This window comes from Anthonomus grandis, chromosome 7 (assembly GCF_022605725.1).
Source record: "Anthonomus grandis grandis chromosome 7, icAntGran1.3, whole genome shotgun sequence".
Classification (NCBI taxonomy): domain Eukaryota; kingdom Metazoa; phylum Arthropoda; class Insecta; order Coleoptera; family Curculionidae; genus Anthonomus; species Anthonomus grandis.
The window spans coordinates 32,816,078-32,836,537 of record NC_065552.1 but is presented as its reverse complement, the minus strand read 5'-3'; the positions used below and the strand labels follow the sequence as shown (position 1 = coordinate 32,836,537).

The 20,460-nt window shown below is 30.4% G+C and overlaps 1 protein-coding gene across 1 annotated transcript in view; it reads left to right on the top strand.

Annotated features, from left to right (window-relative positions):
* Positions 1-20,460, top strand: part of LOC126738808 (polycomb group protein Psc-like) — a 120,263-nt gene that overhangs the window by 56,978 nt on the left and 42,825 nt on the right. The window contains exons 2-3 of the mRNA XM_050444250.1: positions 12,674-12,806; positions 14,770-14,869. Of these exons, the coding sequence (XP_050300207.1) occupies positions 12,692-12,806; positions 14,770-14,869 (215 nt within the window). The 5' untranslated portion in view covers positions 12,674-12,691. The remainder of the gene's footprint in view (positions 1-12,673; positions 12,807-14,769; positions 14,870-20,460) is intronic.

The following is a 20,460-nucleotide window of genomic DNA, read 5'->3' as shown; positions in this document are numbered from 1 at the left end:
ATAATTCAGGGAAAACTGAAGATTTACATAGATGTTAAAAATAGTATTACAAACAAAATGGCAAATATCCCCATCGATGCTCCTTGTGCTAAAAAATTTATTCAAGGTCAAACGTCAAAAATATTGGTTTTTCGCATTTATCTCGTAAACGGTAAGTTTTATCATAAAAATAGGTCAGACAAAAATTGTAGATCATAATATTATCTACAAAAAATGTTTCTACACTTTTTTTCATGCGAGTCACCATTCTTGAGATATATAAATACTGATATACGCTCTTTCTTCAAAAATACTGACATACGTTCTTACTCCACCGTGTATCTGATGTTGATGTCCTCATAGTTGAGACAGCAATAGAAAAATTCAATGGAATAAATACAACGATCATTGTGGGCGAAAACATCGATTTATTAATACTATTGACTGCACGAACACCAATTGATCAAGTATTTACTTTTTTAAACCAGGAAAAGGTCAAGTACAAACAAAAATATATTCGTCTCAAAGTTTAACTGCAAAGTACCTAAAATGTCAATCTCATGATTTGTTCTTGCATGAAATATCTGGTTGTGACACTACATCTGCACTCTATAAAAGAGGTAAAACAATTCGATTCTTCCCCACAAGCCATCATTGCAAATGGAATCTATTTTCTTCTTGCCATGTTGTTTAGACAAGTATCGATATTTAAGTTTTGTAAAAAACATACGAAATAATAAAAGAGCAGAGTTATCTTGCCTTCCTCCGACATCTGCTTCTGCTTGTCAACACTTATATCGATTATACTACCAAGTCTGGCTTGGTAATGAACTGGACCCACAAGATTGGGGTTGGAGGTTGACAGATAATAGTTTGCAGCCAATTCAAACTGTACTTCCGCCTGCTCCAGAAAAACTCCTTAACACTATTTTCTGTAATTGCAAAAAGGGTTGTAGTAATAGTTGTGGCTGTAAAAGAGTAGGATTGTTTTGCTCAGCAGTGTGTACGCATTGTCAAGGACAATCTTGCTCCAATGCTGACAAAAATTTAGCAGATGCGGATCCGTCTGAGATAAAAGAGACAATTGATTCATCTTTATATTTATCAGAATATATAGAAGAAGAGGAAGAAGAAAGCGAAGATGAAGATTTTTTTGAAGATTATGAGTTAGAATAAAATTATTTAACATATATAAAATTTTTATACAGATATCCAATAATTTTTTTAACGATATAATCCATAACAATAATTATTTTTTTTAAATTAATACAACTAAAAAAAACGCCATTAAACGCTACTTCATGAAACTTCCTTACTTGCAATAGATTGTGGACTATGCCTACTGGGGAAACCACGTTAAAAAAAACGCGCCGAGCACACTACCTCGTATAGTACATGTGGTGCGGAAATGTGTGCATATTATGTGTAATACGATTTTTTCAACTTTTAGAACCGCAATATTTCAAGAATGGTGACTCGCACGAAAAAAAGTGTAGAGACATTTTGTGTAAGTAATTTTCTGATCTACAATTTTTATTTACTCTATTTTTATGATAAAATTTACCGTTTACGAGATAAACGCGAAAAACCAATATTTTTGACGTTTGACTCGAATAAAATTTTTAGCACAAGGAAGATCGATGGGGATTTTTGACATTTTATTTGTAATACTATTTTTAACATCTATGTAAATTTTCAGCTTTCCCTGAATTATTGCAAACCCAAAATTTATTTTGACTAGGCTATGTGAGGCACTAAACTTCCTTATCCGGTTTTAATTGTACTAATTTTCAATATTTCATCAATAATTTATATTTTTTGGCCCTGTTTCTAATACTAACTTTTTACGACTAAAAATATCTGTAAATCCATTTTGTTTAAAGCTCTACTTATTGCTTGCAAAAATATAGTGCACCAACGCTTATATATAAATTGATTAAATTTCAAAACTTATATATATAAATACATAATAATGGTTTTTAATTTAGCAAAAATAAATGTTTTATATAAAAAAATATTGTTACAGGGTGATTGGGGAGAAAATAGCGCAAATAAAATAAGTTTGTAAATTTTGGAATTTTGCAAAGAAATCCTCCTTATTCTATTTTACGTACAAGTACAAGGAAGAAATAAACAATTAGTACCGAAGCTTCTCTATTTAGAAGCTTGTTGTTACTGTTTCATTAGGGATATATATATTTCAATTACTGGTTTTTCTTGTCAAGACCGAGAAAATATTCCATCACTGGTTTTTTAATACATCACTCATAATTTATTTGTATCTGCCAATATTTAATTATTCTTATTACCGGTTTTAAAACAACATTAAAAATAAGGACAACCACATCTTGTACAATACACACAATAAAAAAAGACAAAACTATTTAAATTCAAATACTCTCAGTAGCATATAGAAATTAACAAAAGAACACGGAAACTATCAAACGTTTAATAAAAGTATTTATTAATAAAATTATGTTTTCCATTTATCGGAAATATATTCAAATATTTGTAATAAAAATTATATTTCAATGCGATTTAAAGTACAGCAAAATTTGAAAAATTGTTTTGTGTTAGCTGGCCTATAACTCACGTTTTAACGCTTTGACTTACTTGATTCTGATCCTATATTAATACGCAGACTTCTTTTAACAGTTTATTGATACTCCATTAATAACAGATTTTTATCCAGACGTTTTATCGCATCTAAGTTCTTAATATTATTTATACTAAAAATATGATTGCATATTACACCTTCAGATCAGCACTAATATACATTTTAATATATAATTCTTTGGATTTATATTACATTTATTAAGGATCGTCATTAAAAAGGTTTATAACTTAAAAGGTATCTCACTAAAAAAATGCTAAGGAAACTTTAATAAATACTATTGTCATTTAGGATTGTAACGGCTCTAAAACTTATTGCAATTAGGAAATTAGCTATAATTTGTTAATTTTTTTTATAGTATTTTATAGAGCAGCTTATTCTTTATTTTTATATTCATATACTCAGCATGGGAAATTCTATTCTGGTCTATATACCTTTTATCAAATCAATCTTCGTGAGTCTTTACTAGTATTTTTATATTGAGTGCCATTAAATATTTTATTTTTAAAATCTGAAATTGTGTCTTTTTGGGTTTACTTAAATAGTTTATAAAAAAAATTTAATTTGTGGTATTAAAGAAGTGGAGTTTCACTTTAAGTAATTTTTTTGCCTGTCTCCTTCTATTACTTTTTGGAATTCAATGTTCTTACTTTGAATTCTGCCTCTTTATCATTTTATTTGATTGATTATCTTTTGTATTTAATAGAAGATTTGTATTATTTATTTCTTCAATAATTTTTAAATACACACAGGAGTATATATATGGAGATAAAAATTTAAAACGATTTATTATTTTAATACTTTTATTCATCTTTTCTATAATGATGATAATTTTCAGTCCGAATCTAATCAGAATTTTATTGGGTTGAGATGGATTAGGGCTTGTCTCTTAGGCATTAGTAATTTATTACCAGAATGTCAAATCATTTAATGCTGGTATATTAACTGCTTTATCAAATCGAATTGGGGATGCAGCATTACTTATTGATATTGCTTGAATAATGTCTTTATAAGAAAATAATGTTTTATAAGGAAAATCCTTTAATAGTATTTATCACAGTTTTTATTGTAATAGCTTCAATTACAAAAAGTGCACAAATTCCGTTTTCTTCCTAATTACCAGCAGCTATAGCTAAGTTTCGTACTATTCAAACTAGGTTCAGAATATTTAAGATAATGATTGACATACTTAATACACTCTATAATCTAATCACATGCCCTATTAAAGTTACAGCAGATGGAACTGTAAAAAATTATTTCCTTGCGACGAATAGACTTCTAAATAGCAATTATAAAATGGTCCCCTTCAAAGAGACCCTACGATAACAGCAGCTCGCATTCGAGCAAACTAGAGGGGTGACAAAAGAGCCACTCCCACCTCCACCACCATTCTGATCTCCTGACCGTAAACCCTTTTTGTACACGTGGAAGGGCTGAAATAAATATTTATTTATTGTTAGTTAACATTCGTACAATGGAGTCGTTCTGTTTGTCGCCTGTTTACGCTTTAGGCTAAATATTTTTTTATTTAAATAGATTTTCAAGAATCTAAATTACCGTACGCCTTATAAGTAACAAAAAAAAGAGGTAATAATCTTTAATAATTTAATTTGTCTTTAGAGTACTGGCATTCGTATCCATTTAAATTATGCATTACTAATACATGAGTTGAATAAAATTATATCACAACATGTTTGTCGTAAAGTGAAGGCTGATCCGTTTTATTAAAATATAAATTAAAAGCTATAATTTTACTATAATAAAATAAATACCAATAACGTTAATAATAATTTTGAATAAATTGTGCTATTTTTAAGCTGTTGTAAATATTTTTGATCTTTTACCCTAAGGTCGCACAGCTTATTCTATTTAACGAAACCTGTAAAACATTATACATGGATTTATAAATTGAGTTTGTGTGTGATTTTTTCAAACTTCTCTGGTGTTACATGTACTAACTAGTCTCTTTAAAACATGACTTTGATCTTTTTCCTATATGTTTAAGGTAGGGTAATTCCATATAATTTGACAGTTTTACATACATTCTGCAAATCTACAAAAATACGTGTTGCATCAAAATAAAACATGTCTCAGTCACCAAATAGTTGCTTTATCTAGTAAACCATATACACCTAAATTGGGCTATTTCAGGATTAAGCAGAACAAAAACGTAGCCTTGTTAAAAATTATTTATTAATTTAGTAGTCTGATTATTTATACTCATAACTGCTTAATAATTAGCAAATTATTTAATTACCTGAAAGGGCCTTCGCTCTGTTACTTTTTGCTATTTTGTATACATTTCAGACCAAAAAATAACAAAATTACTTAATTGTCAAAGAATTAACGAAAAAAACACACTACATAATAAGGAACACAAAATACATGACTTGATTGATGTACACACAAAGGAAAACTGGCACACATACCTATTAAAAAACAATTAAAAAATGAAAATCCGACATTAACAAATCACAAAGGCACACTTCTATTGCACACCAGGAAGAATAAAAGAATTACTAATTATTGCAAACATTTACAAAAGGGTTCATCACAGAAAAATATAAGTTCAATCAACAAGTCTATAGTGCTATTGATAACAAACAACAATCCTCGACAATATAAAGGGTACAAAGAAAAAGGGCCACACCCACCTCCACCGCCATTCTGTTACCCTGTCTAAAAACCCTTCGAACCCACGTGGCGAGGGCCTAAATTCCAAGGTCAATTGTAGGACATATCTAAGAATAGACCCCGAACATTCATTACGACATCGGAGCTACACAAAATGTCGTCCGTCCTTTCCTCGCCCCGTGTGTCTGACAAAGAGGGCGACTGGCCGTGTCCGTTCTCTGGTTGGTGCCGTGAATGCGATTATGTAAAAGGTTGGCGAGGTGAGGTGGGGGGTTGAAAGGGGAGGGTGTAATTGAAGAGGGTCGCCGGATGGCGTCACGCTGGAGGGTGCCTCGTAAATAATGGGTTTTTGGGGTGACGTGAAAGGAAGCGTTAAGAGATAGGAGCGTAATGCGTCGGGGGAGTCGAAGTTTTTATTGCTGACAAAGTTGGACGTAGTTTAGACATAGTTTGTATTCGCAGAGTTTCGTAAAATGTCACATTTCACTTGTTACTCACTGATATTGTAGTCTTTTGTTAATCCATATTTAATGATCCTTCACGTATAGTTAACAATTTTGCTTAAACAAGTATGTTGGCACTAACAATTTCTTTAATAGTTCCCTGACCCCAAAAACGTGTGAGTTGCTACAAAAGTTTTCAACAAGTCCATAACTTCTAATAGCATATTTATTAATTTATTTTTTGTTTACTTTTATAATACTCACTCACCGAAATTCTAGTCTTTCCTTAATCAGTTAAACGATTTTAATGATTCTTTACGTACAGTAAAACATTTTCCTTATAAAAATCGTTTCGCACTAACAATCTCATTTCTTTAAAAGTTCTCTGTAGCAACTCAAAGTTTTGAAATGAGTCCAACAATTAAATATTTTATTTATCTATTTTTATTGAGTACTCTGCAAAACACAGATGAGGATTTTTTTTAAATATTAGATATAAAACCACAAAGCCAAGTATTGCACTAAGAAATGTAAATTAATTCCAATATTAATAATATAAGTACTATTAGGCCATTTGTCTTCAATATATCAAATCGTCATAATGATAAATTCTAATGCAGTAAAACAATGTTCGTACCCATTTAAATTATGCATAATTAGTCGCTTGCATTTTGCTTACTTTTATAATATTCACTCACTAATATTTTAGTCTTTCCTGAATCCGTTAAAATATTTTAATGATCCTTCACATACGGTAAACAGTTTTGCTTATAATAATCTTTTTGCACTAACAATCTCACTTTTTTAAAAGTTCCCTATAGCAACTCAAGGTTTTGCAATCAGTCCATAAATTAAATATTTTTTTCTCCTATTGTTATTGATTACTCTCTAGAACACATGAAATATAGAAGATATAATAATTTTTTTACGAAATGAAAGGCTTTTTTAAACATTAGATTTAAATCCACAAAACCAAATTTAGTACTAATTAATGTAAGTTGCTTTCAATATAAATAATATAGGTATTATTAGGCGATTCAAAATCTTGGTAATGATATATTTTAATGCAGTAAAACAGTGTTCGTACCCATTTAAATTATGCATAAATAATCTTTTGCATTTTGTTCACTTTATATTTACTTTTATAATATTCACTTACTGATATTCTGGTCTTTTCTTAATACGTTAAATGATTTATTAATCCTTCACATACAGTAAATCATTTTGCTTATAAAAATCTTTTCGCACTGACAATCTCATTTTTTTAAAGTTTTCTGTAGCAACTTAAAGTTTTACGATGAGTCCAAAAATTAAATAATTTTTTTTTTACTTATTTTTATTCATTACTCTGTAGAATACAGATAATATAGAAGATATAATAATTTTTTTACAAAATAAAAGGCTTTTTAAAAATTACATTTAAAACCATAAAACCAAGTTTTGTACGAAGAAATGTAACTTAATTTCAATATAAATAATATAAAAATTATTAGGCCATTTATCTTCAAAACATGTTCGTACCCATTTAAATTATGCATATAGTCAGGGAACAGACAGTCGAAAAGACGCTTCTAAAACATCGACCTGTGCACTCGAAGATATACTTTTGAAAAAATATGTACTATGTGGGGAATGAGTTCACGGATGCAAATCTGGAGGGCTCCATTAAATTAGCAATTGCAAAAAAGAATAAAAAAATATTTTTCGATTATTTTGATTTATCGTAAAAAAACAATTTTTAGTGTTTAACTCGCGATTGTGACGCCGTTTTTCAATATTTTTCCAAATTCTTGCAGCATTCAAAAGCCTAATCACTCTAGATTTCAACGCAATAACAAAAAAAAATTGTATTTATACAGAATTTTTCAGATTATTTAAAAGGAGGCGCAGTACCAAACCTGAGGAGAACATTTCAACATCGAGCAAATTTTTGAACGGTTGAAGATATATGATTAATTGATGAAAAATGTGCCAATTGGAATGGAAAAGTTTTTGGTGAAAAAAAAAATTACAAAAAAAAAACGGTTTGCGAAATACGATTTTTTTTGTCAAGCGCTGAAACATATCTACTTCGCTGCTCGCCAGAGTCTGGTGCGATGGTGCGACGCGACTCGGCGGCGTATATCGTCTCTGATATTAAACATACAGACAGCTATAATGTAGAATGTTGTGAATATTTTGGCCTTTACCGGCAAGAAAAACTTTTAGTTGATAATTACTAATTTTGATCTAAACATCGGGAAATACAAACAACAGGGATTAAATTGGGTGAATAGAGAAACAAATATATTTATTTAAACTAATAATTTATATCGACACTATTCATTTGTATATTATAATAAGAACAACTATAGGATAATGATAACACAAAAATAAAAAATTAATTTACTTCGGAGTAGTTACGTTATAAACTTTATAAGGCTAAAAAAATATATCAATATATTTGGGTAACTAAACTAACTTAATTTAAATTTAAAGAACACCCACCCTCGCAATAACAACCTATTATACAATCTAGCCCTGCTTTTAAACAGTAATAAAATTGAACAGTCTGAATGGAATTAAATTTGTGGCTTCATCATATGACATGGTCAGTGATGTCGGAATTTCAGTTTTTTTGTCTATGATATCCCTTTGAATTACTGTAGCTGTGTAAGAAATATTCGCAGCAGTTTTATGCGAAGATTTGGGTATTTTAAACATTTATTGAGATTCTGAATCGCTTGATTCTTCTGGAGAGTTTTCACCATCATTAATATCGATCGCAGCTTCACTGTCGTCTACGACAATGTGTTTCTTCATTTTGATAATGATCGAATTTGCTGAAAAAACTACAGATGATAGCCCTCGTCTTTCTAGAACCACAATACTTTCTCCATATTTAATTTTCAAGATTGCTATAATATCTAACGAACGGGGATATTTTGGAGAATAAGACATATTATGAAGTAATGCGTTTTCAAGAATTTTTTTCCTAATCCAACTGATGGCAACGCCGTTTTGTTCAACCACTAATATATTCTTAAGGTCATTAAAAAGGTAGAAACTTGTGACGTTTGGCGATTTTGTCAATGTCGCCTCTTTTTTATTTAAATGTCTAGTCATACAGAGTTGGTGATATTGGAAGTCTTTTGCTATCATATCCACACACGACTCACCAAAACCTTCAATTTTTGTTAGCATGTTTACGTCATTTAAGTCCTTGGCTTTCTTCCAAATTTCGTTTTGTCGCGAAAATGAAGAAATGTTTATCAATTTTCTACTACCTTTAATATCCCGCATTTTTTGGCAGACAAACCATAAATCTTGCTGTAACAGTTTTTCTCGAGATAGTTTCTCTATCTTACTTTTTTATTAACCTTTGTAACATTTTCTTCCGATTTATAATATTGCATATTATATTTTCGCCCACATTGAGCATGGTATGCAGGATTTTTGGCCATAAATTCATCCTCATTCGTCATTTCCATTTTTAATAAATCTGAGATATCATCAAATTTCAACGTGGCTGAATTGAATAATGCAGGATAAAAAAGATGCTTTCTTTATATTCAATTCAGGAATTTTTGATATGAGATATGATTGTTAATAAGCTGATACGATTATGCGTGTGTTAGTTCTTCTTTACGTTTTTAATTTGGTTTGTAGTTTTTGTAATTTTATATATTTGTACCTAACAATATCCTACATTTATGTATTGTAATTCATTTGAAATTAAAATACATTTATTTATTTTATTATTTATGATAGGATAATGGTGGTCAATATTTTGAATATTTGCTGTGAAAATAACGTCGTCAGATTCTATTCTGATTTTTCAAATATTTAAAGAAATAAAAGACGGTAATTGCAAAAAAATAAAATTAAAGTAAAAACAGTTAATAGATATTAACAATAACAAAAAATGGTAATTAAATACACGCGTGTACACAATTTCTAAATGCCAGCACACTTAGCTATAACGATTGCTAACTTAGTGTTTATAGCCATCTAGAGATGATTTACATTAAAATAATATTGAACTGTCATTTGTCAATTAAATGTCAAGTTATATGTCACTAAAAAGAAAATTTTAATACGCAGCGCATGGCATGAAAGAATATACAGGGTTCCATAAAAAATAAGAAAGTTGTGGTTACTTCTGATTAAACAGGAAATTAAAAAAAATATTTTTATTTATGAAAATTAAGCAGAATATGGCTTATATAAAAAAAAAATGAGAGCCTGTTACACGATTCCTGTGCAACCCGTTAAATATATATTTTTAATCCTTTGCTTACATGGTACCGTACAATTATTATCTTCAATCTTATAATTTAATTATAAGAACGTTCACTTTTCTTGAAATGTATTCGATTAGTCTCCCTAAACTGCACGGTATAAATCTATCGATAAATTATTCGAATAATTATAGTAATACATACCTGTTCATAAATTTTATGCAGATAGTTCCTATAGGCCTATACGCAATAAATAACTCTAAATAGAATATTTGTCAAGTCAAAGTCTCAACTTTCTCCCATAAATAAATTACCGGTCTTATCAGGAAACCAATAAGCAGTAAATATTATATGAATTACCTTTATGCTATATGTATACGCTATTATTACCAGTTTGCCAGAAACCAAATTGGCTTATATGTATATTTAAAATATACTGACTTCTGTTGTATTATTTATAAAAACATCTAATTTAATATTAATGTTATTTGTGTGATAAAAAATTCTCCGTGGTAACTGAGAAGATTCTTGTTCAAAGGGAGGATTGCTGATAATACTATTATAGTTTTTATACATGTGGTATCACGTCAGCTGGATACTGCGCATTATATATTTCTAGCAAAAAAAGGCATGAGTCGATTATAGTAATCCATTTACCTATTTTGTGATTAAAAAAATATCTGTTAGCTCCAATTAGACCACTTAAAATATTCTTCAAAATCAGACAATATAATAATAGCAAGATAAAAATCTAGTGGTTTCATAAAAACAGCCCATGTCTAGCATTTTTTAGGCAAAAAAAGCATGTGTCGTGATATGTATGTATGTAAGGGTGTATTGTGGTGTATTGTGTGTAGGCATTTAGAAAAGTTACAAAAGTGTTTAACTCTTCTTTATTCCCTTGGAAAATGACAAAAACATCATCCACGTATCTTTTGATGAAGAAGATGTGGTGAAAAAGAGAACTGTCCTTAATTTTGTGTTCCAAATTAGACATAAAGATCTCTGTTAGCAGAGGAGACAAGCTTGAGCCCATAGCGACGCCTGTGTTTTGCTGGTAAAATGATCCATTGAACTGGAAAAAATTTTGTTGTAGAACTAACTCAACTAAAAGACATAAATTATCAATATGAATTTGGGAAATAGTAGCACAGTCCTTAAGAAGATCTCTCACCAACAACACACAATCACCTGGGGGATGCTTGGGAATAGATTAGAGATGTCAAAAGAGACTAGAAAGGTTGCGGGTGGTAAAGTCAGATCTTTTAATGCAAAACCCATTTAATGCAACAATGGTATAAAAACTTACCTCGGTAATCAAACTGTTGCAGCTTGATTTTTCAATCTTTGATTTCCTTCAGAACCCCTTTTGACACAACAGGCCACGTTTGGTATATTATGTCTTTGTCTAAGTATTGGCTAAAAATCGGTAACCGAACATTGTCTCCAGCACTAGCACAGCTATTAATATAGTAAATCCTATAAGCTATGAAATTATTATACATATATCTTAATTGTACTTATGTCGCCATGAAAAACAAACTTATATTTCGAGAAACAAAATCTTACGAAGTTAGTGCGGGACCCTCTTCTAGACATACCCATTGTCTACAGTGGTGCTGTTTTTTTTTTTAATTTCTAAGTCGCCAATTTTTTCCTTTAGGAATTCTCTTCATAGATAACTAAATGTGATTACGTAATGTCGTCTCGCCAAAGATTCTATATTGACAACACTGCCTAGGGGCATTATGGGATACGCAGATTATTTGTGGTAACAATTTAAAGCAGTGGTTCTATAGCTGCAATCGAAGTTTTAGGCAACTGTAATCGCTCTACTTCTCTAGTTATAATTAAACAACTTTTATCGTTCCTATTTTATGACCCTAATACAATATTATCGTTAACCGTAAACGAAGTAAACTTAATCGAACTATTTGATTATTGCAATTTATAAATTATTTGTCGACAATAATGTGTTTTTCAATTAGATGATTTTCGCCATCTTAATACAATTGAGTACATTAGTGTAATAGGAAAATTTAATTGTCATAAAGTAAAAGGTCCAATCGAAAACTTTAATTGGACCATTTTTCTGGGTGTATGCATTACTGTTCACGCCATCTTGTGGCGATATTAAAATTTTTTTTTTTTGACAAGTGCTGTTTTTGGAAAAAACGCTTCAATCCTAAACAAATAGTTTTCTTCAGATATTGATACAAAAGTAATTAACAGTTATATTTAATGAACATTTATTGAAAGATTACAACGAAATAGCCATTAAGCAAAGGAAAAAGGTATCGACAATGTAGTTGTCAGGTCGTTTATAAAATGGATAATGTAAAGAATAAAGACCCAAGAGGCCAAGAAGGTTGTGGTAGGCAGCTGCATGGGCCTCGTGCACCGTTTCATGCCTGGCCAGGTCGGCCCCTCCCAATCGAACGCCCACTTCCTACTGACCCCTGATGATGCATGTGTTTTGTGTTGCTTTATAAGAGCTTTTGCATCATACCATGCTAAATTATGCAACTATAGTATTTATAGATAAATGTCGTTGTTGTTGTTGGCGGCGAAGGAATTTACTTGTTTAATTACAAATATTTTTTTAGCATTCTTTCGTAGTTGTGCATATCTCGCTTAAGGTTTATACTCTAATATAAAAGGTTGTTTACTATTTTTTAGCGAAATTAAATAAAATCAAGACTTAGTAATCATGGTCAAAATTTAATTTATTTTATTTAATATATGGTTTACAAGTACACTAATTAAAATTAACATTATTTCAGATCTAATTAATTGTTAAGATGGAGTGCAACCGAAGAAAGCCTTTGGTGAAAAACCTTAACGACTTCTTAACATGTAAGCTGTGTCATGGCTACCTGATAGATGCGACTGTTCTCGTTGATTGCCTTCACACATGTAAGTATTACTTAGAAACAGTAAAATCACTTTAAATTACTTTATTTGATGAAACTTCATAACTATTTCATAACCGATTTTTAAAAAAAAAATTGTTTGATTGTGCTCGACAAACACGGTAATTGTGGGACTTCAAAGGGGATCACATTTAAAACAAAAAACATATTAGGGCATTTTTTAGAAAAAAAATTACAACGGAATCTTAATCAGCATCACCAAAAATCCCCTGTACAAATTTGTACCCTCTCTAACGTTGATTTTTTTATTTGAAACACCATTCAGAAATGTATTAACGTATTTATTATAAATTCAAATGTACAGGAAAGCTTAATAACAGCTCAGTAACAACAAATTAAATAGTCTTAAGCATTATTTAATCTAATGCTTAAATAACACTCATTTCGATGTGTCCACCGAATTCTCGAATGCACTTTTCAACTCTTCGACGATTATTGCCTACAACTTCGCGAATTTTTTTTCGTGTTTAAGGTCTATTATTGACGTATACTTTATTTTTCAAGGTGCCCTATAAATAAAAATCGAGTGGTGTGAGGTCCGGAGATCGCGGCGGCCAATATATCAAAGGACTGTTTCTTCCGATCCAGGTTACGGAGAAATTTTACGGAGGCAATTTCTAACAATCCTTGTGTTATGCATGGGGCACCTATGCCATTGTAAATGCAAGTTTTAAAGATATTCTAATGGAAGTTCGTCAATGGCATTCGAAAAATCAGTTTGTGAAAAGTTTAAAGAACCAGCCGCGTGACCGATTATTTTATCCTTCAATATACCACAAAAGACAGTTTTTATTTTAAAAAGATTAGTGCCTTCTACATTCTGCTACCCAATCTGGATTATTTTCACTCTACATCCTAATATTTTGTGATGAAACCACGCAACTGATGCGCGGTAGTAGATGTGGCTCCATTCGTGTACAAGATTTTTTTTAAAAGGCGCCATTATTTTCAAGGTGCATCCCTTGTAACCAAAGGCAGTATTCTAATCGAGCATTTGAATCCCCTTCTTCCTGAATATGCAGGTACTTTGATTTAAAAGGATTTATACAATTTTCTTTTTAAACTCTGAATAGCCAACTTTTTGATGTATTTAATTTTCGGGCAGCATCTCTTTGGGTTATCCTATCTCTAAGGAAGTTAACAGTCTATTCATCCCTTCTTGGTTGACGAGGGAATTGGTTTGCAATCGTAATGCTTCAATGCTGATCAAAATGTTTATTAATTCTAGCAACCGTTTTATGATTGCTTTCTGCTCCAGAATGTCGCCGATTAAATTCATTTGTAGCCTCTCTAAAACTACGATTTCCATCTGCTACCAATCCGTCTGATTTCAACTTTTTGATTTAGGGTTTAATCAGACATTATTGTAACAACATTTGTGTTAAAATTGACTTCCTCTGAAGCTCCATAATCATCCATAAATACGACCCTGAAACTAATTTGGCATATGTCCAAAAAGTCAAACCCTATCAAACGATTTCTTTTTTGAAAAATGGTTATAAACAAAAATTTTATAGGAGGTGGGCACACGTATATAGCGAAACAATAAGCTACATTACATACCAAATATTTTGCTTTAGAAAGTGAGTTTCTTAAACTTATGCAATCCCCACCGACATGTGAAGAGTATGACTTTTTGCATTTAAGATGTATACCTACACTGTTTTTAAACTTGCCTTATTAAAGACAATAATAAGTTGATTTCCTGTGAAGTTTATTTTTAAAACACTAAATCCCCGGTCATTATTCCAGCCGATACAATGCAATCGAAATCAATAATGTATATGTATGTTAAATAGGCGCACTAATGCGGGTTTTTAGATTTATGTTTGGGTTCAAATAAGCACCATTTAAAAGGTTAATACCCGTATTAGCATTGTGTAATTAAGTATTACTAAATAGGCATAAGTACATTTTAACATAAATATTGTTATTATTATTTCTAGTTTGTCGAGCGTGCATCTTACGTCATTTTGAAAACAGCAAGACGCAAACGCAATGCCCAGTATGTCCGACTTTTTACAAGAAGAAAAGTCAATGTTTTCGGTAAGTAAATATAAGTTTTGGTTGGTGTAGGTAATTACGTTTTATTACAAATTAAATTATATTAAATACAGTAATTACGTAATTAAGGATTTTTTTTGTCAGATACATTAGGAGTTTTATTTATATGATAGAAAATTAAGATTATTAACTCGTTAATTTTGGTGCCTTTACTTTTAAGAATTTCAAAGTGATTCTTGCATATATTTTTTTTAAAGCAATAACACCTATTTTATATTAGACTTAGTCTTGTTTTCTATTTTTGCTTAATTTTTTGGTTTCTTTATCTACGCTTCAGTGTTCCTTCTGGATATCTTACAGAGAACGTTTATATCCTTGTATTATTTCCTAGCTCTTTTATGTAAAAAATTAATTTTGTCAACATTACAACTTAAAGAAGCTATACTCTATGAGCAAATAGATACATATGTTTTTGTATTAGATCTTGCATAGAATTTAGAAAATAGAAAGGAGAGATTTTAGTTGGTTAAGTCAAAATTATACAGAATTGATTTAAATAAAGGGGTTTTACACTTGCTCTATAAATATTCTCTTTAAAACAACGGGATGTAACGGGATTCGAGCAGAACTAAGGGAATGAGAGCACTTTGAAAATTCGGAAAAAAGTAATTTTTCGTTTTTGTTAGTTTTAGAGAAATAAATGCTCACATATCCATCGACCATCAAACTTTGTATATAGTGCAAAATACTTAAAATTTTATAGCGCAAAAGAAAAAATATTATTTGACTCAAGCTGTGGCGATCAATGTCAAAACCCTGATTTGTCACCGGGTGAGCTTAAACGACAAAGTGAAAGATTTTTAGAAGGACTTTAGAAAAAAATAGAGAAGAAATTAAAGTAATAGAAAAATATACCAGGCAACAACATAACTTGGGTTTATGGTTCCTAGAACCCCGGAAGCCTCTTACTGCATCTAATTTTAAAGTAATATTTACAAAATTTAGCACTAGGAGTAATGGAGATACCAAGCTTGTCAAGCAACTACTCTATCCGAAAATATAAAATTCAAATAGCGTTAATCGGTATAGGCAGAATAAGAAATGCGCAACTGATTAAAAAAGTATCTCGAACTTGTGGATTCTGGAAAATCTAGAAGTATGGATATTAGAAACATCACATTAAAATTAATGTATAGTGTGAAGAATTTTTATAGGCATAAACTCAAGAGTTTTTGAGTCTTTTGTAATCATACTTCTCTATATCTATATCTAGCGGTTTTCGAGAAATAAAATAACTCTATTTATTTTTAGGCCAAAAATGGGTTCTAGAAATGTAATATCTCGGCTAATATGAGAGCTACGACGTTACGTTGGAATTTTCCAGATAGTCTCACATTTTTCATTTTTCGGGTATACCTCCCCGTATTGAATTTTTTCGTCGTCCACGAATTCCAGGATCATCTGTGTCCCCTAGTTCACAAATACTTCCATGGTGATGTTGGCCCATCTTTTTGATAGCCAGATTTAGGACTACGTAAAAGTGTAAGGACGACAGTCCATCTTTTTGTCTCAGTTCACTCATAACCGAAAGTTCCTCTATTAGATGGTGTCTTACTTTAACGCTTGGTATCGTTTATGCATAACTTCGTGAGAATAATCATTTTCTGTAGTATACCTATATTTGCCATGGCTATTCCGACACTACCACGTACACAGTGTGAAGTCCATGGGCAGCGCTGCTGCACATTTTTAGTGAATTCCTAGTCCTTCTCAAGTTAATGGATTATGATTCCTATTTGGTCTGAATCCATACTGATCACTAATTTATTCCTCCGCACATGGTGATATATAGGGCTCAATAGCACACTGGAGAATGTCTTGTAATCCAGAAACGCTGTAGTAAAAAAAAATTTTAAATTTTAAAATAGGGTGCCATGAATGCGTTCAAAGTTTTAATTTTTATTTAAGTACCTAATCACGGAAAAATAGTTTTCATTGCATTTTATGATTTAAATCTTTTACACGCCTATTTAAACTGTCCAAACCATTAATTTTGGCATTTACTTAATTTTTTTAATAGTACATTATTGGGAACAACCATTTTTAAAAGGCAATTTCTTTTTCCCAATAATTTGACAATATTATCTTTTAAATCAATGAAATTATTATTTCTACTCATTGGGACAAATAATTTTCATCTAAAGATGTAAATATTAACATTGCATGTTTTTATACAGTTTTAGATAACATTGTTATTAACCACATCCCTAGAATTAAGATCAATAAGGGACAATACCCTCTATGGTTTTCTAAACACACAATCAATCTAATTAAAAATAAATTAAAGGCACATAAAATGTGGAAACTGTACCAAAGACAATCTGATTACGACAACTTTTCAAATTTACGCAAAAGATTAAAGATTAATATACGCAATTACAAAGATTATATTTATAAAACAAATAAACATTGTCAAAGACGTTAAATATTTCTGGTTATTTTTTTACAACAAAAAAAAAACACTAAAAGCTTACCAATAAAAATGAAATTTAATGATCAGGAAGCTTCGAATTGTGTTGACATTAGTGAACTCTTTTCTAAGTATTTTAGAGGAGTACTTGAACCTTCTGATACACCAACTTTAATTGAGCCTAGTCAATGTCAAGAATGTTTTGTAGTTAACAATATTGATATAAATGACATTAAATCCGCACTTATATCTATGGATCCTAAAAAGGGACCTGGTCCAGACGGTTTTCCTTCATTTTTTTGAAGTCTTGTCCTAGCTTGTGCGAGCCTTTACATATTTTGTATAATCAATGTTTATTCAGCGGTATTTTTCCTAATATTTAGAAAACAGTTCAAATTGTGCCAATATTTAAATCTGGAGAAAAACTTATGAACGGAATTACAGGCCTATTTCCCTACTCAGTTACTTTGGTAAACTTTTTGAATCTTTGCTGTTAAAACAATTATTCTTTAAGGTCAAAGAAGCTATTGATGTTAACCAACATGGCTTTTTCCAAAAAAGATCGGTAATAACCAACTTAATACCATTTATTCAGAGTATAAACGAAAGTATGGATAGTGGTCTGGAAACTTGTGCCGTGTACACCGACTTTTCCAAGGCTTTTGATAAGGTACATCATCCTACACTTTTCGTGAAGTTGGAGAATTTCGGTGTGCACGGGGCCCTACTCAAACTCATTAAAAGTTATCTAACAAATTGCTCTCAGTACGTTGTCATAAATGGAGTAAAGTCTTCTTGTACAACCGTAACTTCAGGAGTACCGCAAGGTTCTCATTTGGGACCGATTTTGTTCTCAATTTTTTTAAATGACATTGGTCAATGTTTCTCTACCTGTGGTTGTTTCGAACAATACATGTAAACAGTTTTGTATTAAAATAATTTTTTCTGTTTGTTTACCGTTTGTGTGTACCTATGTTATGTTAGGTAAATTTTAAATAAAATATGTAGAATTAGGATATTTAAAAAAATATTATATTGAAAAATTTATTCTTTTATTCTCAAATAGAAATATGACGTTTGACAAAATATGATGTATTATGTCACTTGAAAAAAACACGCAGGAGTGTCAATACAATGCTTCCCGTTCGTTCATTTTTGTGAGTTAGTTTTTTTCTTCTTATGGGCTTATTTATCAACCGATTTAAAAAGAATCATATCAAATTATTGGGAGAAAGAAACCGCATTTCAAAAGTGGTTGTTCCCAATAATGTGCTATTTAAAAAAATAATGTAAGGCGTGTAAAAGATTTAAATCATAAAATGCAATGAAAACTATTTTTCCGTGATAACTTGATGGCACCCTATTTTAAAATTTAAAAAAATAATTTTTTCTATGAGTATAAAACAAAAAGTAGCAAATAGAGTACCATTGTTTTCAAAATATTATTTTCTATCGAAATACGTAATAATATACCAAGTGTCCCATTTAAAATAAGAAAGTTAGTGTCATTTCCTGGTAAATCGGAAATGATGGAAAACAATAGAATATGTCAAGAGATGCTCTTATAATTATTTTATCGATATACAAAATTTCATTTGTTTATCTTGAAAAGTAAAAAAGTGTTCCCTCTTTTCTGTGTCACCCGGTATATATACATATATCTTTTTTATTATGAATGTATGGCTTTCTTTAAAAAGAGCTTGCTGCATTAATACTTTAATTAATAGGTTTTTGATTCAGAATTTTAAATATGTAGGTATTAAATTAGAAGTTTATAAGCATGTATTTTGGTGCTATATTCATTTGTTGTTAATCGTTTTTTTTTACGGTTATCCTAAACTTTTAGTCCTATTTTTTCAAGTTGTATCATAAATTGGTACTGCCAATATTAAATAAATAAATATTTTACAAGCACACTTAACTTCCTTATTGAGGGGCTTGGGGCAACAAGGTACATAAGCCATTTTTTACTGAAAATTGGGATTTCTTTATCATTTAACTGGATTTTAAAGATTACAAGCCAAGTAATTTAAAATTTAAATTACTTTGCAAGTAATTTAATGAGAATCAAAATTATTTTGTTGTCTATATTAAACAACAAGGCAGTCAGACAATTTGTTTGAAAGTCATTTTAGTTCAAATGAGTATACCAGACAGAGATTACTATCCAACTGATAGTGAGCTTGAATGATTATCTGAATCTAAAGAACAAAAAAAAATTAAGTCAGGAGAAGCTATCAGTTACATACATCTTGGAGAGAAACTTGTTACCATCTGAAAAAAATCAAGTATTGGTTTTCTCGATTACCTGATTCGAACCCTATGGAGAATTTTTGGTCGCACTTGAAAAACCCAGAAGATCTATGACTAGTTTTGCAGAAAAAAATAGAATACATAGTATTTTTGTTTATTTATATTTTAAATATTTTCCATATATTTGTTCGCCATGGTAAGTATTTTTAAAGACTATTGATAATTAAAAATGTGCTTAACATTTTTTAAACTTGAAGGTTTCTTATTCATAACCAAATAATTTCTAAAACTTATTTTGTACTAACAATTACCTACTACCATTTTTAAATGTATTTTATTAATAACAGAAAGTGTAGTTTGACTGAAGTTGTTTTACTCAAAAATTACTGAATGTGGCTTGTTGCCCGGAGCGCTTCAGTTTACACTAAATGTCCTCTAGGGATCCTGATGTGTAATAATGAAATAAATTAACCAAAGAGACGCAACGCAAAATTGAACGAAAACTTAGTTTTACAAGTGGCCACCTCGGCACTGTTGCTCAGATCTCGCTATAATTGGCTAGTCTACATGTGACAGTATGCTGTGCTTGTAATTAATATGGCAGTTCCGCAAGCAATAACACAATCAGCTGTCAAAAGGTTGAGGCAGACTTTTGACCAACAGCGCCAATGTGGCTACTTTCTGAAAATTATTATTGTTCATTTTTAAATAGGCACGTTTAGCATACAGATCAGTCTTCTTGAAATTAAATTTTTTTATTAAGAACTTCATTGTACTGTCGCTCTCCCGTTCTGGATGAATTTTCTTTATTATTATTATTATTATTATTATTATTATTATTATTATTATTATTATTATTATTTATTTCCTTTTAATTTATTTGATATAAATTAATTATTTTTAAGGGTTA